This window comes from Ambystoma mexicanum, chromosome 6p (assembly GCF_040938575.1).
Source record: "Ambystoma mexicanum isolate Mex_15411 chromosome 6p, UKY_AmexF1_1, whole genome shotgun sequence".
Classification (NCBI taxonomy): domain Eukaryota; kingdom Metazoa; phylum Chordata; class Amphibia; order Caudata; family Ambystomatidae; genus Ambystoma; species Ambystoma mexicanum.
Window position 1 is genome coordinate 1,440,519,458 of NC_090935.1, and position 25,363 is coordinate 1,440,544,820.

Consider the following 25,363-nt stretch of genomic DNA (forward strand, 5'->3'; position numbering starts at 1 on the left):
AAAACTGAAGTGACGACTTACTTTTTATGACTGGCTAGTAACTTGCAACCTAAGCTTTTTACCCTTTATCTTAGCCACCATGCCAAAAAAATATGATGGCTGAAAAGGTTATGAATTCATTTTATGTACTGGCATTGCCTGGGTAACCTTCCACATCATTGTTTTTTATTCTGTCCAACTAGAGCAGAAAGGGACTAGAGCCATATGCAAACTAGCCTTAGTCCTACCATCAATGGGAGTATACCATCCAACACTGCGAAGGCCCGCCCCCGTACGGAAAAAAGCCACCCCAGACATGTTTCATCCTTGTTTGGTCTCATTAGTGTGGTGTAGTTTGGTTCCCCATGGCATATCGCGAAAGCGACCCATTTCTGGGCATACCCTCTCACTTAGAGGGACAAACTGCTTTAGAATATTAAAGTTTTCTAATTTGTATCCAATCATTTTGTTGCCCTACACCATTAAAACACAAAGCTTCACCAAGTTATGCTTGCCTTGTCCCGTATCCATTGTGGGCTCCAGTGGAGGAGTAACGGAAGGCAACAGAGATAAACCTGTGACCACATTACCACAGTTTCTCTCCCTCCAAGGTATACCCTCTGAACCGTTCCACACTAGACGCCTCTTGGCTTCTCTCCCAGTGCTCTGCATCATATCTTATTTTTCTTCTGTGCTCTACTCTTTGTTGCCGTCTGTCGTGATATCGGATTCCAGACCCGTTTGTGTTTTTATAAATCTATATTCGGCTTTGCTACAGGAAATGTTTTTCAAGTGACTGGCATCTGGAAAAAGATATACGTTTCAGCCAGTCCTTGTAATAGGTCTCCACACAGGAAAATTGGAAAACACGTTTTTTTGGGGTGCATTAAGCTCTTTTCAAGCCTGTTATTCTCTGAGGGCCAATTAGTGGTTACGTTCATGCAAAAAAGTATAACTGGTTATCTTTGACATGTATTGCTATTTTAGAATGCATTTTTAAATATTTGTTTACCTTTGCCCAGAGAGTTGTAGTCTGCTCACTTTATTTAGTGGTGATACTGAACACAGTCCATTTCGCTAGCTCTTGCACCTTTTTTAAGTTTGCGTTGTTGAACATGTATTGTTCAGTTTGTAATCTCTTTGTTTTCTGGTCAGTCGCTTGATGGTCTTTTATTTTAATTTGGCAGAATTATGGATCCAGCCCTGTTGAAAGACCGGGAGCTTTTTAAAAAAAGAGCACTCAGTACTCCTGCTGTAGAAAAGCGCCCTGCTCCTTCTTCTGACTCTTCAAAAAAAAAGAAATCGAGGCCAGATCCGGGTGGCACTGCTGGCTCAAAGCAAAATGCAGGTGAGTGTTGGCTGTTCCCAGATCTGTAATTGCTTTGTGGTCTGCTTTCTTTAATCAGCTTGCATGATGGCAGTTTAAAGGGTGAATGCCCAGGGCTTGACAGCAAACAGACATGTTCTCTGTATAGAATACACACTTCACTTCAAGCCCTTAATGTTTCTCTTTGATCATCCAGTTTTGGAATAAAAATGGGTCACTGCAATTATTGATCAACAGCAAAGACACCTATCTAATGATTGAGCCTTTTGCAACTTTTGAGATAATGTTGGAGACTTGTAAATCCCTTTCATTGTGTGAGAAGGTTCAAATACTCCATTTATGTTCAACCACCAAACCATAAGTGTAGCACCCATACCCACATTTAAGGAATTCGCTCTTGTTGGATAGATTTGATGTTCATATTTATCTATTTATTTTGCAATTTATATAGCGCGCAATGCCCAAGGGCATCGAGGCGCTTTTCTTGATAGTAGGCATCAGTGAAGTTACAGTTCCATGTAAGCGTATAGGTTACATGGATATGCGGGTTGCATGGTAAATGGTTACATGGTTACACAAGTGACATAAGATACAGTTGTTGATTACACAAGTGACATAAAATTGTTGCTTAGGCTTAAAATGTTGCAGGTTGCAGGTGAAGGCGAGCGGTAAAGTAGCACTTTAGTTATTTGGGTGGTGCTCAGTCGATTGTGAATTAGTAGAGATGTAAGTTAGTGCAGTTCTTTTGTAACTCTTGTGTAAACAGCCAGGTTTTAAGGTGTTTTCGGAAGGTCCAGTAGGAGGTTTCCGACCTGGGATCTATTAGTAAGTTGTTCCATAGTTTGGTTGCTACCACTGCAGTTTGAATCGTGGGGTGATGAGGCAGTGCTTATAGGCCGAGCGTATAGGGCTGTTGGAGTGTTTGTGCGTGAGTGCTTGAGTTTGTCTGAGATGTTTAGGTGCTTGCTTATGTAGCCTTTTGTGGGTTAGAGAATGTGTTTTTGAAACAGATTCTCTCCTGAATAGGTGCTCTGTGAATGTTTTGTCTGATCGATGTGTGTCGTTTTGGGAATGTTGAGAGCTGCTCTCAGAGTGTTATTTCGGATAACCTGCAATTTTTTGATATTATGGGTTTTGGTGCCGGCATAGAGGGCATTGCAGTAATCCACTCTTGACAAGATCAAAGCTCTAGCAGCTATCCTCTGAGAGGAAAGGCCTGCAGGCATTAATAAGCTTAGATGTGCAAGTTGCAGCCGAGGCCGAGTTAGGGTGAGGGTAGAGTTGAGGTAAAAACCTAGGTTTTTTACTTCTTTGGAGACTTTGATGAGGTTGCCATCAATGTTGAAGGAATCGAATGATTTGGGGAGTTTGTTGAGATGGGGTTGTGAGCCAATGAGGAACAGTTCAGTTTTCTCATCATTCAAGCACAGCCCGTGTTGTGCCATCCAAGCTTGGATGGTTTGATAAATGGTGTTGAGTGAGTTGGTGTCAATGTCGTGGGAGCCAGAGATGTGTATGAGGATTTGGGTGTCATCTGCGTAGTTAGTGTAGGTGATGCCCAAATCATCAAGCCAGTCGCATAGATGCTTAGTAAAAATATTGTAAAAAGTGGGAAATACGCACTCCGTACTGGGGCTGGAACTGCCGCTGAGATGGTAGAGAAGACTTGTGGTTCTGTCTCAGAGGAAGGACTGTGTCCATTTGATAGCTTTAGGTGAGAAATGGGCGGCTGAGGCTAAGTGGTTGCAAAGTATGTTGTAGTCTATTTACTAGGTCGAACGCTGTTGAAAGGTCTAACAGGAATAGGAGTGCTACGTTACTGTTGTCTTTCGGTTCATCCATTTGTATTTTAAGATCTAGAAGTGCTGTCTCTGTGCCATGTCTGGGGCGGAAGCCAGATTGCCGGGTGCCAAGTAGGTTATTCGTTTCCAAGTGGTTTTGAATCTGGAGATAGGCTGCGCGGTCTAGAATTTTGAGAAGGAATGGCACTGTGGTTATTGGACGGTAGTTAGTAGGAACGTTAGGGTCTAGTGTGGATTTTTTTTACGATTGTGAACATTGTCATTATCTTAAACTGATTAATGTGAAATAAATCTGTTAGTTTTACATTTTTATTGCTTGTTTAGGTTTGATCGAGCAAGTCTAAAAAATATCCTTGAGTTTTATATCAATCTGACAATTTGACCATCATTTCAAAATATTAAGTTCTGGAATGCTGGAAAATAAAATTATAGTAATGTGTATTTGAAAATGTTTTCAGGACGTCTTCATGTTCAATTCTGTCTGACATAGAAGTTCACATAACAAAACCAGGAAATAAATCCTGACTAAACATGGTGCTGTTTGTGTTATAAAGTATATGTGTTGAAGCACTTTAATCTTAATATGTTGAATATATAGAGCATTGTGCTGGTGTCTACAGTTCTATTGAACCACATAGTCACTTGTACGGTTTGATGCAACTTTCACATGAAATGTGATCTAGCAAAAGCATTATAAATGGAACACAGTATTCCACACTTAGACTGTAAGCCTGATAAATAGCATTGTATGATTAGCATATTCCCATTTGAATGTATAATCTGAAGACCAAAATCTAGCATACTGTGTTTTAGGTTTAGCTTTTTTACATATCATTAATGTGCCATGATTGTGTTTTTTCTGCTCATCTTTGACAGAATGAGGCCATTTACAATAAAATGCCTTCAGTGCTTTAGTTTGAGCTGTCTATCACAGTGCACAACATAGTCATATTTGTACCCTGTGAGGGACCTTGTTGGGCCCAATTTATTTCAGTGGTGAGATGTGTGGTGGGTCAGACTCCGGACTCGGACATCGAGGCTTTTTTTTATAAGAGCTTTATTTTTATCAGGTTCACCTAATCTTTCCCGAAGTCTACACGCTTCCAGCCCTATTATATAAAAGTAAGGCCAAAGGGTGCTCGTCAGGATGTCCGTAAATTAACAAAGCCCTCAACAAAAGAAACAAAGAAAGACTGTAGAGATAGCTGGAAGTGATGGCTTTGGGTTTCTAACCCCAATACTATCCCTTTTATATTAAAGGCCTTTGCCTGCAGTTCGAGATTGACAGTTCTTGGTGTACTGCAATGCTATCAAGGTTTTCCAGCCCAGCCCCCCTGTCTCTTCCCACTCTGGCATTCTTTCAGCCGTCCTTGCCTCCCCACTGTGGGGTTCTCATTCTTTCCCCAGTCTGGGGCACTCTTCTTTCTCATCACTCTGGGGTGTTCCCATGCTCTCTCCACTCCAAGGCTCTTCTGGGGCTCTTCTTACTCCCCACTCTGTTTCTCTCTCCTCTGTAGTACATTTCCTCTCCCACTCTGGGGCTCTTCTGCTTCTCAATCCCCTCCTCTGGGGTTTTCTAAGTCTTTTCTCAACCTGGGCTCTTCTTTTCCTCTCCTTCACCAGCCTCCCTGTCTGCTGGAGCCACTGCATACCTGAGTGTCTCAAGTAGAGTTCCTATGGAAGGCTGCTGAGTCTTGCCGGTTCTCTGGTCGCGGGAGAGCTGCTTACACGTCTCTTCTGCCGGGCTCCCCTCGGACTGTCTCCAGGGGTTCCACTTTCTCATCCTGGCCACTTGGTCAGTACAGAGTTTCGTATGTGACTTTTCCACTGGGCTATGTGTCTGCCCTCCAATCCTCCTCTTTCTTGCTCTCATAGCTCGGTGGGTGCGGAATCGCTTATGCGACGTCTCACCTGGGTTCTGTCTCATCTGACCGATACCCTCTCATATGGATGGTTGGCTTAATTTTACTAGCAGGATACGTCAGGAGTGTCAACACACCACGTTTATGATAACTATATGTCTACTTTTTGGCACGTTTTAGACTTGACAAATTTTACTAGATGTTGTGCGGATATTTTGTTGTAAATCAAAAAATGACATTGATTCAGTTAATGCCTGCCATCTATTCTGTAACTTAACTCTGTTTAGGAGTACCATTTTTACCCTTGGTTATAACATGGAATTATTTGCCTTTGTATAGAGGACATTTGCCTTTATTTGTTTTTTTATTATGTAAAGTGTGTTTATGCAACAGACTTTGTTTCATAAACCAACCATTATGATTAGAATCTATGATCCTTGCATAAAACTCCCACCCTATTTTCTCCGGGTTGTATAGGTTTCTGTGTGTAGTGGACTGTAGTGCAAGTGAAACTTCTGACAAGACATTTCTTAAGCTTTTCATAAAACCTTTGCCTTGAAATGCGGAGTAGTGCTTGCTCATGAACAATTCTACTCTGCTAAAGTTCTGCAGGCATATTTGCCTTTAGTCGTTCTGTCTACCTTTTGTTAGGAGCCTAGGTGACTACACATTTTTCTTTCAGTTTCAGAGCAAGGTTTCCCTTGCTTCTGTGCTTGGTGAAAGTCTTGCTGACAGTTCTCTTTAAACCTGTTACTCTTTCCCCTTCCCCCTACTCCTATTAGTAGTGCAGCCCAGGGGCCTCCAGAGCATACTAAACTCTAACCTACCGTTGACCTTTTTGTATTACCCAGATGTGGGATGCATATATGCTGCTATGAGTAGGTCATTCCAATCATTGTATAACTTGTCATGTGGAAACTTTGTTTTACAAATGATTTTTTTCTTTTTCTTTCACAATTTGGTGAGATCTTAGTGCTGACCTGCAAACCCCTTGCAAGGATTGACCGTTTTCCTTTGGTGCTCAAACTAAACAAGCAAGGACCACAAATGGAACAGACAGATGAGGCCTGAAGAAATACATTCTGGAAAATAAAAATATTCTGAAGTTAATGTGATACTGATTTTGTGATAGTCACTTTGTCTATAGCAAGGGGCCTTACTGACCAAGAAATCAAGCAAGAGTTAGTGGACATTTCCCAGGAATCAAATGGGTACCATGATGTAAATCTTCTCTTTATCATCAAATGGTCGTGTGGGAATTTGGTGATGCAAACAGGCCAGAAACAGCAGACTGATATAATAATGCAGTTTATTTTCTGAAACCACAATTGACCTCATTGTAGTCTTTCTCTTAGATGGGCAGTCATCTGCCAGTCTTCTTCCAAGACACTCCCTTAAGTTTCTTCTTCTCCTCTCATATGGGTCCACCTCTTAGTATGCCCAGGTGAAATGCTGCTCGTCCCACATCGTCTCCTCCGTCAAACGCTGGCAAAAGAATGAACAATCCCATCATTACAGACTGTTACTTTAAATCCCTTAACTTCCTCTGATTGGGTAATGTACCAGGAAGTTACCACCCCCTCCATACGTAGAAAAGAGCAGCTCCTGATCGCTCTCCCCCTTTACAACCTGCCCGTATGGTTTGGGCGTGGACCCTGGCCAGGTAAGGTAGCATGTCTTTTGTCTCCTAATGATAGTGGTGGCCCGCTTCACCTTGGTTTGGCGCTGCCTTGTGTAGCCCTGGCAGCTTTCCTATTGGTGAGGCGAGCGCCAGCTCCTGACCTGCCGTCTCTGCCTTGGCTGGCAAGTATACCGGCAGCTTTTCCCTTGTGGGCAGCTGCTCTTGCTGTGGCTGTGTCGGCCTCTTGGCCTCGGCCGGCAGGGTTATCGGCAGCTTTGCCCTCGCAGACAGCAGCTCCTGATGTGGCTGTGTCGACTGCTGCTGCACGTAAGCCCTGAGAGCCCTGTCGGCACCGGTGGCTTCTGCTGCAGTATCTGCCGAGTTCCTCCCCTCTGCCCCCCAACCACGCCCTGACGTTCGGGCAGGGAAACTGAGTGAGACACAAAATCTGCATGAGCTAGACGACATCTGGGTACATGGATCGGGGTGAATGAAAAGGGTTGCAAGGACAAGAACCACTGCAGAACCCTGGGATGCGTCTTTATGGTGGGCCAACCACACCAACAGAGCATGATTGGTGAGGAGCGTTCACTGCAAGACATTCCTTTTCAGTGATAACATATCTGGTTTCTAGCGGGAGCAGCTTATGGCTGATTAACAATATGGGGCGTTCCGCACCCCCTTGGCCTTGAAACACCACTGCACCCAGCCCGATACCCGAGTCATCTATAGGAAGGAAAAGGGTTTGGAGAAGTCTAGACAGTGCAGGGCAGCTCGGGTCGTCCAGCTGGTCTTCAGTGCTTGGAATGATGTTGTGGCCCTGGCCTCCCTTTCAGGGGGTGACGGGGGGGACATTTTCATCAGTAGATCCGTAAGTGGCACTGTCAAGGTGGCGAAGTGGGGAATGAAGCTGTGATAATAGCCGATGAATCCCCAAAAGGCTCCTTATTTGTTTAGCTGTGGATGGGAACACGATGCGATTAATAGCTTCAGCCTTATCTGTTTGCGGCCTGGAAGCACAGGTATTTGGTCTGGAAAGCAACCTCTGTGGTCTTTTTTGGGTTGAAATGTAGTCCTGCTGACTGCAGGGTGGACGGGACCATTTCCAGATGTCTGAGATGTTCCTCCCATGTGACACTGAACGACTGTCGTCTAAATATGCGGCGGCATACGTGCTATGGCTGCAGAGCAGTTTATCCATCAGTCTTTGAAACGTTGCCAGTGCCCCATGCAGACCAGAGGGTAATATGGTGAATTGGTATTGGCCGGTAGGGGTGGCAAAATCAGTCTTCTCCTGGTTAGCGGTATTTGCCAGTACCCTTTGGTCAGGTCCATCATCGTGAGAAACCAGTCCCACCACAGTCATTCCAAAAGATCAATACGCGGCTTAGGATGGGGGTCAAAGCGAGAGATGCTATTCAGACGTCTGAAATCCATGCAAAAGCGAATCGAGCTGTCTGGTTTAGTTACTAGCACTATGGGCGAGCACCAGTGGCTGGTGGAAGGTTCTATCACACCCAATTCCAACATGGATTTTACCTCGTATGCCACTGCCTGCATCTGGGCCTCGGGAATCCGGTATGGTCTGGCTTGGTTGGGTATTGTATGCATCCCATGGTTGTGATGAAATGCGTTTGTTGTACGTGTGCAATAGTTTCTGAAATTTGTGTTGTTGGTTCGCTGACACACGATTTATATTTAAATCACTGATACCACCACTGGTACATCAGGGGTGCATCTCCCCCAGTTCCGCTGTTTCAGGCATGATCTCCCCCACTTCTGTGGGATCAGGTGTAATAAGAGCAACGACTGGTGTGCGTTCCTCCCATTTTTAAAGCAGTTTCACATGGTAGGTCTGTGGAGCCGGACGTTTGTCATCTTTTCGTTCTTTGTATGTTACGGGGCCTAGGACCTTTTCTATTGCATAAGCAATCTTTCCGGGAGGTGAGGAGCTTGTTTCAGTTGTTGGGAGCAGAACCATCACCATGTCTCCATCCTGGAAGGTTCATAGACAGGTTTTCAGATTGTAGTATTTCTCCTGCAGTTTCAGGGCATTTTGCTTTTTCTTCTGTGCTACGGCTTGACATGACATGTTTTCCCAAGTTGTGTGCATACTCCGTCATGGTTATTTCTTGAGCCGTCTGTTCCTCCCACTCTTCCTTGAGTAGGTCAAGCAATGACCTGGGTGGTCTTCCAAAATAAACTTCAAAATGGCCAAACCTGGTGGACAATTGCAGACTGTTAAGTAGGGTCATCAATATTATGGGAACCACTGTGTCCCAATCCCGGTTAACGTATCATCCAGGGTTTTGTGCAACATTTGTTTAATCTTCGTGTTGTACCTCTCCACTAGGCCATCCATTTGTGGGTGGTAGACGTCTGTCTTTAGGTGGATGATATGCAAGGCCTGACAAAACTTGCCATACCAGCCGTGATGTCAAGTTAGTGCCTTGTTCCGTCATGATTTCCTTGGGTATACCTACCCGTGCCATAAAGGGAATAAGGACATCGCAAACTTGTGTTGCGGTAATGTTCAGTAAGGAAAATGCATCTCAATACTGTGTAGCGTAGTGACAATCACCAGGAGATTACATTACACTACAAGGTATTTATATAGCGCACTATAGACCATCAGGCATGAAGGCGCGGACAGCAAAAAAAAGAGTGGAGAGAAAAAGATCTCTAATGCCCTAGAAGTATCAGGAATGAATGGATGAAACTAGAAATAAGTCAGAAAAGGAAGGTTTTAAGATCCTTCTTAAGGCAACCAAGATTACGCAGATAGTCTGGAAGATTGTTCCATAGACTTGGTGCCTTAAATGCAAAGGCCCCCTGTTCGGCTTTAGCTGTCCTGGCTCTAGGTTGCTCCAGAAAGTTTTTTGAATCCGACCTTAAGGATCTCCTAATAGCTTTATCTGTAATATAACATTGAAGGTACAGAGGCATCAACATGCAAAACTTAAAGGTAATTATCAACGCTCGAAATGTAATTCTAGATTCCACGGGCAGCCAGTGAAGGCCTCGTCTAGCCTCTGTAACATGCTCATGTCTAGCGAGGCCGACCACCACTCTCACGGCCCAGTTCTGGACCACCTGTAATCTTTGTATGACCCCCTTACTGGATCCCAACAAAAGACTGCAACAATAGTCCAGCTTGGCCCCTATTATTGCCCTAGCAATAGTTTCTGTACTTTTTTGGGAGATAAGAGGCCTCAAATGTGACAACAGTTTTACATAGTATACTGCTGAGGTTACCACAGAGGATGCATGCGCTTTCATGTTAAGAGTTTGATCCAGTGTAACACCCAGTATCTTGGTTTTGGGGAGAGGGTTAATGATGTCATCTTCTAACTTAAAGGCACTGTAGGATGATTTTAACATTTTAACTGCGTGTGGACTCCCTACAATCATTAAATCCGTTTTACTCCCGTTGAGGGCAAGATAGTTGTCTAACATCCACCTCTTGATTAGGCTGAAAACTCTATTTACTTCAGCCTCATCCTGTCCATGATTGCCTGTCAATGGAACTATGCATTGTGTCGTCAGCATAGTTTGAGAAGGCAACCCCCTACTGTTCTAACATGAAAAAGAAGGGATCCCTAAAATGATTGTAGATGCATGGCGATGTACTAGCCCCCTGTGGAACTCCATAGAGTACCGCAATAGGATCTGCTTCCGCCGTGTCCGAGCACACACTACTCAGCCGATGTTCAAGAAAGGAAGAGATCCACAATGCTGCTTGCTCCGAGAAGTTGGCTACTTCCTTTAGCCTTATGTTTACTATAGTGTGATCAATTAAATCAAAGGCCGCTGATTGGTCCAAGGATATAATCAGTGAGAGCTTACTTTTATCCATTTGTGAGAGTAGTCTAGATTTAAGTTCTAGGAGAGAAGTCTCAGTCCCATAGAGTTTCCTGAAACCCGACTGGTGGGAGTGCAGGATGGTGTATTGATTCAGGTGTTCCGAAATTTGTTGGTACGCTACCCTGTCCAGTATTTTTAGAAGAAAAGGGGTGTTTGAGATGGGTCGGAAATTCAAAGTATTATCCCTTGTCAGACCTGGCTTCTTGATGATTGGTGTCCCCATAGTGTGTTTCAATTCTTTGGGTACTATGCCCTCTGCCAATGAGGCTTTAACAAAGGAGCAGACTGCACGAATGATGGAAGGGGAACAGCTCTTTATTATCCTAGATGTACAAGCATCGCCTCTGCAATGCGAAAATTTCATTTGTTCAATGACCTTTATTAATTCTGGTTCGGTTACTGGATGAAAATTAAAGATTGGAACGTTTAAGCTCCTTGTGAAAACCTTAGGGTTGCCGATGTCCGGACAAGCCTGGTTCTGTAACTTTTTTTCAAGCATTACCGAGCAAATGTTAAGAAGCTTGTTTTGAAGCCCATCTTGGATCCGTTGGTACCAGTCTTTATCATTTAATTCAGTTAAGCCTGATGGAGCCGGGGTACTTTCCTGTTCCTTAAGAATTTTGAACAATTCTCTGGTATCGGACTCGGCGTTGCTTATACGAGTATTATGATGATTTCTTTTAGCCTGAAGAATGGCATGTTTATACTCTCCTACGGACTTCTTGTATTTTTCTAGTAAGTCTGAGATGGGCTCCCTTTTCCATTTCTGAAAAGCCTTTGAGGAGACGGATTTTAGTCTTCTGAGTTCTTCTGTAAACCAAATCTTTTTGTTATTGGCTTCCAAGTGTGACTTTCTTGATTTTTAATGGTGCTAGATTGTCAGATATACTATTAAAGCTTTTCGTGAGAGCTATGGCCATGTCTTGTGCCGTTAGTCCTTTATCAGAAGAAAAATCTTACGAGTTACCAATCAAAGGCTCTATGTTGGCTTCAGTTAATTGGTTTGGATTACCACGAAATGGAGATATTTATGTCCCGGGCTGCATGGTTTTCAATGGACACATGATGTCCATACCTATCCGCTGGAGGGGCTCCTGGCTCGGGGGCATCAATTGCAGGGGAGCCTTTGGTACCTCGGCTCGGTTTTTCAGTTGGGAATCTGGACACTGTATACAGTATCGGGAGATTTTGCCATGCACCGCAGGCTAATAGGATCTCTGTAGGACCTTCAAAGTGTTTTATTTTGCTATGTGACACTGCTCATTTTATGCCTTGTTATACATGCCTCCATTTAGTTTTAGTTGATAGCTTTTTTTTTTAAGCAATGTGTAGTTTTACACTTTGGGCAGGCATAAGCTTGTGCCTCAGCGCACGTGCACATCAATGTCCTGTCCATTTTATTGTTTAATCTTTTCTCTATTTTTTTTGGTCTCACCCTTTGCCATAAATACAGTTAAAATCACCATTGTGGCGGGGGAGGTGCACCATAGATGGGGGCTAGAGGTGGTCACAGGCTCTGGAAAAATCTAAGCTATCTACATAAAACTAGCAAGTATACTTATGAATGCATTTTAATTTTCTGGTACACATCTTATTTTTGCCAGCATTTTCCTCCCTTACAAAGTTGCTAACTTCCAATGCACTGACCTTGCTTGTTAATTGGATTACAAAGTATCAAGGGCGACATTAAACAAAGTACAGACTGATGTACATGGAATGAACTTGGGAGTCCACCTAAATCATTGTGGGTTTAGTAGTAGCACTATGGAGTCATAAAATCACATTTTATAGTGTCCACTGTGAGAAATCTGAGAGCATTCTCACATTTAGCCCCTTTAAGAACCCCCTCATCCCCCAGGTAACCAGGGGAAAGGCAAAGGTGCCTGATCCCGACCCCTGGGCTGAGTTTGCGAGGGAGAACTCCTTGGATAGAGGGTTGTGAGACAGGCATGGTATCAAGAAAGACGCACTCTGTTTGAAAACCTTTATTATCACACTTTGTGGGGTTGGTGTAATGGCTACCTGGCCCTAACTCTAAGGGGATGTTTCCCTCAACTGATGCTTCCAAGGGCCGTAAATGTCCATAAGTCCAAAACCAAAGTTATCTGTGTCCAAACCTATGCTTGCCCTCACTCTTAAACCAAATGTGATAAGGAGATCTTGTTAAAGGAAAAATGGTGACTCAAAAAAGAATTGTAAACCACAGCTGGTTTCAGGTAGTCTTACCAATAGGTGTAGTTCTCCCAGTTCACGTAGGGCTCTTGCAGTAAGTCAGAGTTCTCAATGTCCCTGGGTTTCTTGGGGTTCCCGCCCCCGCACTTCAATCCTTGCAGTTCCAAACAAAAAGACACAGTTCCCGTTCGGCCTCTCAGTGAATGGGGATTAACAAAATTACCGGCCCCTCACACACACCGAGCCAGTGTCTCAGCGTCCCGCACTCCACCACACACACCGAGCCAGTGTCTCAGCGTCCCGCACTCCACTGATCCTGGCCTTATGCTCCTTAGCCTCCTAGTTGCGTCCAGCAACCCCAGCTCGCTCAATGCTTCTGGTAGAACCAGTCTTTTTATACTGCAGTTGATTCAATTGGAGTCAGGTGTGCACAGTTGAGGGAAAAGTGCCTGACCTTGCCCGACTCTATTAGTGGGACAATTCAAAGGTGTTAGATGGTAAGCCTCACTTTGTGTCCCTCTTTTGTTTCAATGGGTAATCCTCATTGCTCCTGATTGCCTATTCTTCGTCCCAGTAATTATTGGAAAGGCGGAGGGAGAGATGGTGTGTGATTGAAAATAGCCCGGACAGACTAAGGGAGCCTGAACTTGTCTCATCCTCTTTACATTAACAGGTGTGGGGACTTGTTGGGGGTCCATTAAGGTGAGGGAGTGATACTAAATCCCCTTGTTTACTGGAGGGGGATATCTGGGAGGTAAAAGATGGCTTCCCAGTATACCTTCTGGGTTTTGAGGGAGGAGAGACAATGTTAAGATTTGGAAAAGGCCTTGATCTCTCTAGATGTCCACAAGATGTTATCTTCCCTTTTGGTGAGGGAAGGTTAAGGGGCAGGAGGGGACTTGGGTCACAATATCCCATGAACAAAGAGGGTGGGTAGGATGGATTGGTGCAAGGAACGGGGGAATACCATGTCTCTCCTTCAGGATACTCTCCCCGCAGTCCCCAAGGACCCCCTGCCCAGGTGATCCTGCCTCGCTTGTCCGCTCCCCCCCAGGGTTGCGATAAAAGAGCGATGGCCCTCCCCAGGGACTACTTGTGAGAACGCCCTCAGGTTTCTCACAGGGTCCTTGAAGAGTGGGTGTAGGATACCCGAGGGTGAGACATGGTATCCCCCCTTTCCTCATACCAACCGACCCTACCCTCCCTTCGCCTTCATGGGCTATTGTCATTCCTGTCATGTGTCCCTTACAGGCCACAGAGGTCGGGAAAAGGCAACCGGAGATACCACCTGCTTTTTTTCCCCAAACCTCATTCCTACAGGAGAGTGAGGAAAGAACAACAAGAGTCCATGGACGAGGAAGAGGCCTCATAGAGTAATGCATGACTCCCATAGGAAACACCATTATAGTACTGTCACGAAGGAGGAGTCAAGAGGAATAGAGACTTCCTATGTGAAACACCACTATGGTACTGGGACGAAGAAGATGCAAACAGAGGCACACCAGCATACTCAATGGAGATGTCCAAATAACAAGGCCAGGCAAGGTAAGGCAATTGAAACTATGTATACCCACCTGCAACCCATTAACCAGTCACAAGTGTATAAAAGGGAGGTAGAAAGCAGCAACAGCAGTAGCAGTCTTGGGGGCGACAGAAGCAGACGTGGTCGTGAAGCCAGATGAGAAGCTAAAAGGAGGCGAGACTCCTGACTGGAGCAACTGTGTGCATTTCTGCAGCCTGGAAAGCGCCCACACCCTAGGGACTAGGAAGGCTATTTGTCCTGGCAGGTACTGCTTAGGAGCTGGAGCTCCTTGGGACAGAGGCGAAGCAGCGGAAAGAGGCCAGCTGAGGGGCCATTCTTCCACCCACCAAAAGGAGTGCTCGCCATCCTGGGGCACTGTGAAAGTGCTGGAGTGGCTGTGGGTTAGAGGAAGAACCCCTAGAGGCATTTCATGAAGTTTGTGGCAAAGGCAATAGAAAGGAAAGTCTTCAAAGGGGAGCAGGTGAGTGTGAGAGACTTAAAAACCTTGTGTGACTTTGGTTGCGAGTGCAAGAGGAAGAACTTCTATGCTATCCAGTTTTAAAGTATACATTGTATTGGAGTGGTCGCTTTCCTTCAAATAAGGGAAGGGACTTTTTCGAAGTCTCCATGTGAAATGTACTTTAAACAGCCTCTGTGTTAAGAAGGAAGACATGTACAAAAGGGGACCTGTGTGAAGCCGTGAAGTGTGAGCAAAAAGGCACTCAGAGAAAAGGGGAGCAATGCAAAGAGATGACGTGTGAACAAAATCCCCCCAAAAAACTATAAAGTAATATTAGACATTGGGGTGGCCACCAGGCAGGAGAGTGATTTGGGAGGGCCTCAGAGACCCCACCATAAAGAAATATATACTGGGAAGTTTCCTGGGGAGGGACCAAGGTGAACCACAGGAACCCAGTAAAGAAAATATGAAGAAACCGTAATCCGTAAAGAAAGTGAATGTTGCAAGAGAATCCTATTTTGGCTAATGAACTTTAACAAGAGAATACAGCAAAAGCCCAGGGCACCTGGTTGCGCAACCTGTAGTGTGTAGACTGTGCGGCATGACAACTGCTCCACAACCAGGGGAGACCCCATTGAATAGGTGAACTGCGTGGCAAGTTGAAATTGAATAAACCAAGAGGAGTCATTGGGCCTCATTACACGGTATGCGGTAAGGGATTACCGGCACCAGTGCCGGTAATCCCTTACCACCCTACTACGAGGTCCCTTAGAGGGTCCCTTCCTTAATGCCTGGTTTTACCAGGCGTTAAGAAAAGGACCCGTTGAGGGACGTCAGAGCTAATAACGGGCCCGCTAATAGCAGGCCGCTAATAGCGGCCCCGTTATTAGCGCCTTCCCTATTCCCATTGAGCCCTACGGGGGCTCAAGTGGGAATGGGGAATGGTTCCCGGAATGGGGATTTACCGGTCCCGCCAGGGTCGGAATGACCTGGTAAGTCCCCATTCCGGGAGCGCGGACCCGGAATGCGGTAAGGGGGTAGCCATGGCGCTAATAGCGCCATGGCTACCGCCTACCGTGTAATGAGGCCCATTGAATATAGGGAAGGGAACCCCTACAGAAGCAAGTTGAACTCTTGTGTTTAGAAAAGTGGAACTTGACAAGTTGAATATTGGTGTGAAATCAAAGAAGTTTGAACTCTGGCAGGGGAAGCCTGAGGAACCAATTGTAGATTGTGAACAAGAGGGCTTTGAGTTGGGGAAAGGGAACCCGGAAAAGCCCAAAGAACTTTGTGAACTAAGGTACTGTGAACTTTTGGCAAGTGAATCCTGATAAGCCTGTAGAACTTTGTGATTTCTGAGTGCCTTGAATTTGGGTAAGGGAGTTACAGAAGAACTATATTGCCAAACTATTTTTTACTTTGAACACTCTAGAGTTTACCAAGTCCCATGCACATTGTTATTTTTTTTTATTTTTTTTAATTTATTTAGTTGATTTAATCAAATTAATGATTTTTACAACAAATCGAAATCAAAACGAAGTGAAGAACAAAGAGTAGAGCTGAGGGCTGAAAGCTGAGAAGGAGAAAAAAAAAAGAAAAAAAAATGAATGTTGAGTAGAACTTAAGTTTTCAGAGAGATAGAATAAACTTCAGAGTCTGTGTAGTAGCGATAGTCCAGGTATTTCTTTCTCCGCTCATCAGACGTGTCCACCACATTTCTTCTTCCCTGGTATATGATGCAGAAAGGTGTGGTAGCAGAAATTTCTCACCTACGGCTCTGGTTCCTGGGCAATTTAAAAGGAGATGGCGTATGGTTTCTACATGTGTCTCGTTTTTACAAAAACGACACGTGTTCGAGTTACTTTGTCCTCTGAGTTTTAAGATCTCATTTGTCGGCAGTAGGTTCAGACGCGCTCTCAAGAACAAGTTTCTAGCAGCTTTATTTGGGAACTTGCTCAAGTAGTTCGGGACAATGTTTAGTTTGCTCTGATAGGAAGGCAAATGGCTGACTGATTTTGCTTTAGATGCAATGTTCAAGGTTTCAATCCAGTCGAGCTCACTGATTTTCCTTTTTATTTTTAGCGAGTTGCCGATGAGATCCTGCTCCGAAGAGTTTATTTCCACAAGCTTATTTTTACGAGCCATTTCCCAAGATTTTAGCACAGAGGGGGAAGATGTCAATAATTCCGTGCGTACGATAGCTAGCACTTGAGGACAGTCCAAAAGCAACAGCTTCCTATACAGTATCATCGATTTAATTTCCACGGTCCCTTCCAACGATAATAGGCCAAGCTCTCTTCTGATCAAAGGGGCCGATGTTGACTTGGGGAGGCCTAGAACAGTGCGCCAAAATAGACCCTCTAGCTTCAGCCACAAGTTTGTCGGTGTGTGAGGGAGGGCTTCTGCAGCATAGGTGAGGGTTGGCACCACCTTCATCTTATAAAATTTAATCAAGGGTAACAGGGAAAAACCACCGAACTTGTTGTCCAAAGCCCGGCCTTGTGCCGCTAGGTTTTTTACTTTGGTCATTAAGCAGCTTTGGAGGGTTGCGTTTATACTCGAGCAGTCCAATGCTACTCCCAAGTATGTGATATTTGCGACTTTTTCCAGTGCTACCCCATCCAGGTACCAGGCAAGTTTTTCCTTAGGTCGTTTGTATTTTTCCATTATCAGGATCTTGGTTTTGGCTGTATTTATAGTTAGATCATTTGTTTGAATATATGTCGCCAGATGGTCAAGTTGACGCTGGAGACCGATAGGAGTCAAGTCCATTAAGATTAGGTCATCAGCATAGAGTAGTCTCGATGTTTTCCACTTGCCCATAGTTGGTGGAAAGGAGCGGATCATTTGCTCCGAGGCTTTGAAATCGCCGAGATAGGCAATGAAAAGTGACGGAGCAAGGGGGCAACCCTGTTTCACTCTGCGGTCAACTGGGATTTCAGATGATAACAAACCAGCCTGGGTTAGTCTCACTCGCACCCTTGTTTCTTGATGTAAAGCTTGAATCGGTTGGAGGAGTTCGTCCGGGCATTTCCAAAGACTCAGTTTTCTCCACAGGCGCTCACGGTTTACTTGATCGAAAGCTTGCGCCAGATCTATGAACGCTAAAAACACTCGTGGGCCTCCTCCCAACACCTTACTTTTGAGTGCGCTGAGAAACATGATGTTAGTGGTTGTACCGCTGTTTTTTGTGAATCCCGTTTGAAACGGGTCCGCGCATTCGGCCTCCCTCGCCCAGTCCTGAAATTTTTGTAGTAATAGAGAACCAAACACCTTACTGACCGTATCCAGAAGTGCGATAGGGCGGTAGTTTTTTGGATCTTCTTTTCCGCCCTTTTTGAATATCGGGACTATGATAGATGTTGTCCATGAAGACGGAATTTGCCTTGCCTGTTTGCAGCGTTTGAAGATTTCACTTATCAACACAGCCCACTGACTTGGATATTTCTTTAGGTCAAGGTTTGTTATTCCGTCCGGGCCGGGTGCTCGCGATGGTTTCAGTCTATGCAGGATTTTGAGAATCTCAGATTCACTGCTCAAATCTATCCATGGTGCCAGTTTTGTAGTAAGTTCGACGGGGCTTGACGGTGCTGGCGCTTTAAACAGATTTGAATAGAATGTTATCCACGTTATTTCCCCAATAGGGTTAGATGGTAGAATCTCGTGGGGCGACAAAGAGGATCTTAAGAGTGCCCAGAACTCTCGGGGGTGGTGGCCGCTCACAAGCTTCAACATGGCTTCGGCATCTTGTAGGTAAAATTTGCTACGGTGGTGCTTGAGCCATGATTTGTAAGATTTCTTTTCATGATTCAAGGTTGCCTGATTTTCAGGTGAAGGAAAAACAGCGAATTTTCTTCTGGCTCGCCTTACTGATCTCCGTTTTAGGACCAGTTCTTTGCTGTATTGATGTCTAGCACAATCGTTATTTTGTCTGAGGCCAGCAAATTTAGCTCTAAAAGGAACCAGAAGTGGTTGATAGTCTGGTAATTGCGGGTCACTCAGTAGGTTGTGGTCATTTTCAATTGCCAAATATTGAGCCTGTATCTTTAAGATCGAGGATTCTGAGAGTCTTAGACGATTTTGCTGGTTATTTAACTCCACTTGTGCTGGCGTAACTGAGTTCACAGGCCTTGTAGTCTTCCATTCCAATACAAGCAGGTTATGGTCGCTAGCCGAGGACCTACGTACCTCGAACGAAGTGGTCAATGCTGCCAAAAGCCTGCTTAAGAAGATGTGGTCAAGGTCCGCTGAGGAGTTACCTCTTTCCCAGGTGGGCGGCCTCTCACCTCTGGGGAATAAATCCTCAGCACAGAGCAGATCACGAGATGACATCAACGACAACCAAGCCACGCCATGTTTGCTTCTTAAGGTCGAAAAAAGAGGTAGGTCACCGGCTGAGTCATGTGGTAACCAGGTGGCATTTAGATCTCCGCAGATGATCAGCAGGGCCTCAGGACACCCTACTCGTGCTTCATCGATTGAGTCCTCAATCAGTGCTATGAAGAGTAAATCAGTCATAACCGCGGGATTCCAATATACATTGAAGATGATTAAAGATTGTGTTTTGGGCGTTCCCTTTTCCACCTCTGCCTCAATCCAAATAACTTCTGTGGCCAATAAGTGAGTTGTCGCTCTCAGAGTGTTCTTTAAGTGTAAGCCAGATCCACAGCGAATTGCAGTTATAAGTCCTGATGACGGTCGGCCAAAAGGTCCTTTAACAGCTGGAGCAAATGTCAAATCGTATCCGTCTATGGAGGGGCGTTCTATCATCCAAGTTTCTTGCAAGCAGATGATATCTAAACACCCCAAGTTTAGGGCTCCTTGTTTCGTTAGATGCTGGAATCCACGAGTATTCCATGACCCCAGGGAGAGATCTGGTTTACCAGTTAGTAGTGTAGAGGCAAGTGGTGCGGACAGACGCTCAACGAATTGCTATTTGTTCTTGTTTATCGTCAGTGCGTTGGGCAACCATGCCCATTGTTCCGCTGGTGGAACTTGTTGTTGAAGTTCATGAGTGCCGGTCTCTTTGCCCCCCGGTAATTGATGTATGGTCCTTACAATTCTCGACCTGGGTCCCTGAGGACATCTTCCTATACCCAAAGGATCCTTAAGGGCAATTCCGTCTATCTTTGTGGCCATTTTGGGACACTGACTCTCCTCTTTGCCACTGGGATTCCAAAGAGAAGACCGGGGGGAGGCAATCTGTAAAGCTGGTTCATTGTGTGTAGAAGTTTGTCTGGATCCTCTCTCCTTGCCAGGTCTTGAGTGCAATTGTGGTTTGTTGCTCTTCGTAACTGCGATACGAGGTGTAACTGGATTAGTTGATTCTGAAGGTTTCCTGGGGGGGGGTAAATAGAGCACTCTCTTCCAATTCAAACAGGTCAAAGCCCATTTTTAATAGATGTTCCGCTGCCTCGGAGATCCTCACTTTGGCCCAGTTCGTTTGCACGTGCAAGTAAGCGCATGCCATTTTTCCTTGGTGAAAAGGTTCGACCCTGGTAAGGTCATTTGATTCGACTTTTCTGAGCGATGGTACGCATTTAAGAAGTTGTAGCAGGTAGCTTCCATTTAATATCACGTAGTTTCTGTTATTTGGCAACTGTTCGATTTTGAAGTTTCGTTTTGATTTAGAAGCATATGCCGTTGACTCTCGCCCTTTGTTTTCACCAGATTTTGAGAGGTGCAGCTTTTGCTTATCTTTCGTATTTGTAGCTGGGGAAAGTCGATTTTCCGAAAACCATTTGTACCGGGTGGCGTGCACCCATTTAGTTGCAGAAGGGGAACTTGATCTTAAAGGAGAGTCAGTTCTTCTGACCCCCGGTCTTAAGCGAGGATTTTTGGAATTGAGCTCTCCCCTTTCCGCTTCTTGGAAGTTAGTATGGTGCCATTTGGGGCTACTGTCTTTCAACGGACCCACCCCCCAGCTACACTTTTTTTGAAGCTTCTTACAGCGACTTTCCAAAGTACAAAAGGGCGAGGGCTCCTTGTCCATATGACGAGAGTTATTTGTTGATTCCTGATCATCAGATAGTGTGTAAACACTACAATTCAGTAAGTTCTCATCTATCGCATGCTCAGATTCCTTATTTACAGGAACGCTATCTAGTACATTGGACCCCGACTTCAGACTTTGAATTTCCCGTTCAGCCACTGATTTTGATGTTTCGCAATTAAGGGGGGGTCTCAGACCCGCGGTTTCTTTCGCCTTGGTCTTTCGCCGATTGTACTTTATTAATAGTCGGTTGAGGAGAAAAGAACTTAATAGTCATTTGCTTTTGGGTCGTAAAATGACCTTTCGTTGCAAGAGTAGCCTCCTTTGCTTTCCTGTCCGGAACAGACCCCTGGTCTATAGTGATTTCATTCGGTTCATCACATATTGCTCCATTTCCCTTGGCCTTGGTGGACTGTGGCTTGGTCAGTATCGGACACTCACACAGGGGCACGTAGCTGACAGTTGTTCTTAGTTCATCAAGTTGAAATTGCGAACTTGGGGCCAGGGTCTGGGAACTAGCATCCACCTGGAGGCCTTTCGTTTATTGTGCTGAGGACTGACCGAACTCCTCGTCTTTGGTGCCCTTTTCCATTTTGTTGTTCAGTGCGTTGATATAGCCTTCCAGAAAAATTAGACGGCTATTCATCATCGCTATAATGGAGGTATGATCTCTCATTGAGTCGTTTATTGACTCATATAGTTTGCAAAAAGGAGCCATGGCCAGGGTTACAGTTGACATGATGAGTCTTAGATCCGTCTTTTTAGGCGAGGTGTCTTTTGTAGGCTTTCCTCCATGCACATTGTTATTCTATAGAAGTGAGGCCAAGCATAGGTTTTGGTACAGACAGTATTTTGTTTTGGGCTGACAGACTTCGACTTCCCTTAGTTTACTTTCCGATAGGGAACATTCACACCTTAGAGCTAGGGCAAGGTCCTGACCGGTAAAATACATTTTTTTTAACCATATCCCTTGTGTCCGTGTCATCTCTTGATATCATGCCTTCATCACACCACCCTTACCAGAATACAAAAGATAATTGCATTCAGGGAATCCATGCCTCTACATAGAACAGATTTGGGAATGACTACAGCAGTTTATTTTTCAATAAGGCAAATAGCTGTAAGCAAGCATAAAAGATACCTTTAGTAAAGTAGCACATTGTTTTTTCCAAGTTTTCAGGACTGCATAGACTTGTGCATTTGTCTACATCCTCAAAACTGTGAATTACTAGAGCCAAAAGAGTGCTCACAAACAGTATGCTGAAGTTGGGGGTCAAAATATAAAGTCACAAGCTACTAGTCTGGAATAAAATCACTTGCCCATAAAAAGTACTTGCCCCATCAATTCTCCACATGCACACAGAACACCACTTCTTGATCAGCAGTCTATTACCACTCGCCATTGGCTAGTGGCAGATTGTGAGCGCTGCTGATGTACAACTAAAAGGTACAATGATTGTGTTCCCTTCTGTGATGAAGTGACCAACAGAGCGCAAGACCAGATATCAATTTCAGCACCTTGATTAGTGAAACATGCAAGGTGTTTTGGAAGATGAACAATCCTGTAGTAAAGAAAGCACGATGACTGGGCTCCAGCTGATTGAAAGGTGAGTAGGTTGGGATTAAACTAAAGTGTTGGGGTATTTTAGGTTGAGCAATTCTCCTGGGTTTTTCGTGGTCAACAGGGGCTAAGGGTCAATCCCTTAGGTAAGTCCCCTTGCTTGCCTTTGGCTCTGATTTTTATTATCTGGTACAGGATGAGATGAATGCCTTAGGGTCTAGGGTTTCGTGAGTTGGATGAACTCCTGTTATGTGATTGGGGGAGAAAATAAGTACTGGGTTGGTCAGGCTGTTAGTGGATGGGGCTCCCAGTGGATGGAAGGGGTGAGATCCCACAGGCTCGCCACCCCCACAAAGACATGGTAGTAAACCCACAGGCTCGCAGCAGATGCCAGGTTCTGGTAACCCTAAAATTAACCCTCTTGGATTGGTAAGGATACTCAAATACAAACTGATCCTTGCTTGGTACTATGCTGGTATCTGAAACTAATCTGAAGCGGAACCCCTCAGCCATCCCCCTAACTTCCTCTTTTCCACCGCCCCTTTCCAGTGAAACCCATTACTATCTTGGAGGGGATATCATTCTGTGTTGCAAGCTGTGTCCACAAACAGAAGTGTGATGTTCCAGAATTTATATGAATGTGTTTGCACGACTGCATCCCCGTGGTCTGGGAGAGCTGCAGTCAGAGGTCGCAATTCATCATCCTGAATGCACAAAATGTTTCATCCACTGAGGATTTCCAAGATCGCTGCAACAAGGGAAGCCCCATTTGCAGATATGGACAAATGACTGAGGGGAATCTTTCGATTAAGCCCTGTAATAAATTCAAATATCTGTTAGGGGGAAGAAATTAAAAATGACCCATCTGAAACTGAGAAGCTAAACCATGACTGCCCTAGCCAATCCCACAGGCCTATCCAAACGCACATTCCCTGGAAAACCTATAAAAGAGGAGAAAATGGGTGAGAAAGCAGACTGATCTGCGGGTGTGCAGAATGCTGGAAAGGAGGCAAAAGAGGTTCTTGGTCCAGGGCCAGGAAGAAGGAAGCTTGAAGGAAGACACTTCATCCCCTGAAACCACCTGTGGTAGGGGGGTGACTGAATATCAGCTACCTGAAAAGAACCCAGAATGAGGCAAGGGCAAGAGAATCCATTTTGTGTTAACCCATCCATGGTAGTTTTCTCTGGAAAACCGTCCTTATCTTTATATATGAAGCTGTATGTATGTGTGTATGTTTGTCCGACTATACAAATCCACACTGTTGAACCCACGCCTACCAAATTTTGCATGGATTCCTCATTTGTCTGGGGCAAGATTGTAGTCCTTTAAAATGTATTACTACTGTATACAGTTAGAAACTTTATGAAAGCATGTTTAAAGGGAATTAAAAAAGTACACTTTTTTTATCACGCCACTCAAAATATGGGAAATGGCAAGGTTACAGTTTTTTTTTTTTTTTTTAAATATATTTTATTTTATGACATAAATAAAACACCTCAAACAACAAAAACCAAACAAACAAAAAATAAGGCACTGCAATCCCCATCCCTCCCCCCTATGAGCCTGTAGAGTGTCCGCCATCAGTGTCCGTTCCCTGCGGTGGGGCCTCATCGCTCTGAAGTCCAGCCGAGGCCGACCCCATACCAAACAGCTCAGCTAACAATAACTTCCATGCCGTGAGAGAGCCTGTTTCTTCCTCCCCCCTGCCATACTGCCATCCTGCCACGCTGCCGTTTCGGCATCAGCCCATTTTTGGAGATCTCGCCACCAGACCTCCACTCGCGGCTCATGACATGACTTCCACCCCATGGCTATCCTGCGTTTAGCAAGCACATAGGCCAGATCTTTAAGTTTCTCAACATGTCGAAGCTTACGCGCCCTGGGATACCCTCCCAGCAGACAGGCCCAAGCCGAATCCACCTTAAGTGTGATACCCCTCCCTGCCAGCTTCCGCGCCACTTTACCCCAGTAGGTTGCAATCACTGGGCAAGCCCAGAACATATGTATCATGTCCGCATTCTCTTCATTACACTTGGGGCACGCCTGGCGCCCATTATCCAGAAATCTGGAAATTCTACGGGGGGTCATATATGCCCTGTGCTTAATGTAGAGCTGTATCTGCTTAAACCTGGCGTTCCTCGATACCTTTTTGTGGTACCCCATGGCGCGTTCCCACATCCCATCCGCCATCGAGGCCCCCATCTCAGCTTCCCATTCCAGTCTCAGGTGCCCCAAGTCCTTCCCAACCTTCGTCATCAACATCTCGTACAACCTGGAGACCTCGTGCCCACCCTCCGATGCGTCATACATTATTTCCAGCGTGGCATCCGGTTCATCGGCCAAAGTAGTTTCGGGCCACGTGCTCCGGACCTCCCGGACCACCCTGTGATATGTCACATATTGACCTCTGTGTAGCCCCGACCCTGCCTCCAGTTCCTCGAACTCCATCAGGGTCCCATCTTGCCAGATGTCGCCCATAGTGACCAACCCCACTGACTCCCAATATGTCCGGAGAATAGCTCTCAGCTGCCCGTCCTCCTTCGCCAGGGCGACCAGAGGAAACTGCGGCATACACGGCAAGGGGTCACCCATCATCCGACAGGCTCGCCGCCATATGTTCCCGCCCAGGGCTAGCATCCCAGGGCGCCCCCTCATCCATGAACCGGTCACCCAGATCACCTCCCGCAGATAGAAGGGGGAACAGTCTTTCGCCAGCAGCCTGTGTTCGGAGGTCCATTCGTCCGAGAGCCACCTGGCCACATACTGCAATTGCGCTGCTATATAATAGGCCTCAAAGTTCGGCAGCTTCACGCCACCTTTCTCATAAGAGTTCTGCAATTTCCATAATGCGACCCTGTTGCGCGTGCCGTGCCATAGGAAATTCCTACATACACTATGTAACCTAGCAAAAAACTTCCTAGGTATCATATACGGGATGTTATTAAAGTAATGCAGAAGCCTGGGCAGCACCACCATTTTGAGCATAGCTCCCCGGCCCATCATAGCTAAAGGCAATCTTTCCCAGAACCTCATGCACCTCTCAATCTTTCCCACAGCTAGTTCGGTATTAAGCCTGTGTTCTTCCTCGGTCGAGTGATACACGTCGATGCCCAGGTACCGGAAGGAGCTCGTCGCCCACGGGATCCGCAGCACTGGCAACCTCTCCACCGGTATCCCCACATAACTGCCTAGCGGGAATA

The 25,363-nt window shown here is 45.4% G+C and overlaps 1 protein-coding gene across 1 annotated transcript in view; it reads left to right on the forward strand.

The window, feature by feature from the left end:
- GTF2E2 (general transcription factor IIE subunit 2) overlaps window positions 1-25,363 on the forward strand; it is a 648,065-nt gene that overhangs the window by 67,648 nt on the left and 555,054 nt on the right. Inside the window, exon 2 of the mRNA XM_069626171.1 lies at window positions 1,167-1,327. Within this exon, the coding sequence (XP_069482272.1) occupies window positions 1,171-1,327 (157 nt within the window). The 5' untranslated portion in view covers window positions 1,167-1,170. The remainder of the gene's footprint in view (window positions 1-1,166; window positions 1,328-25,363) is intronic.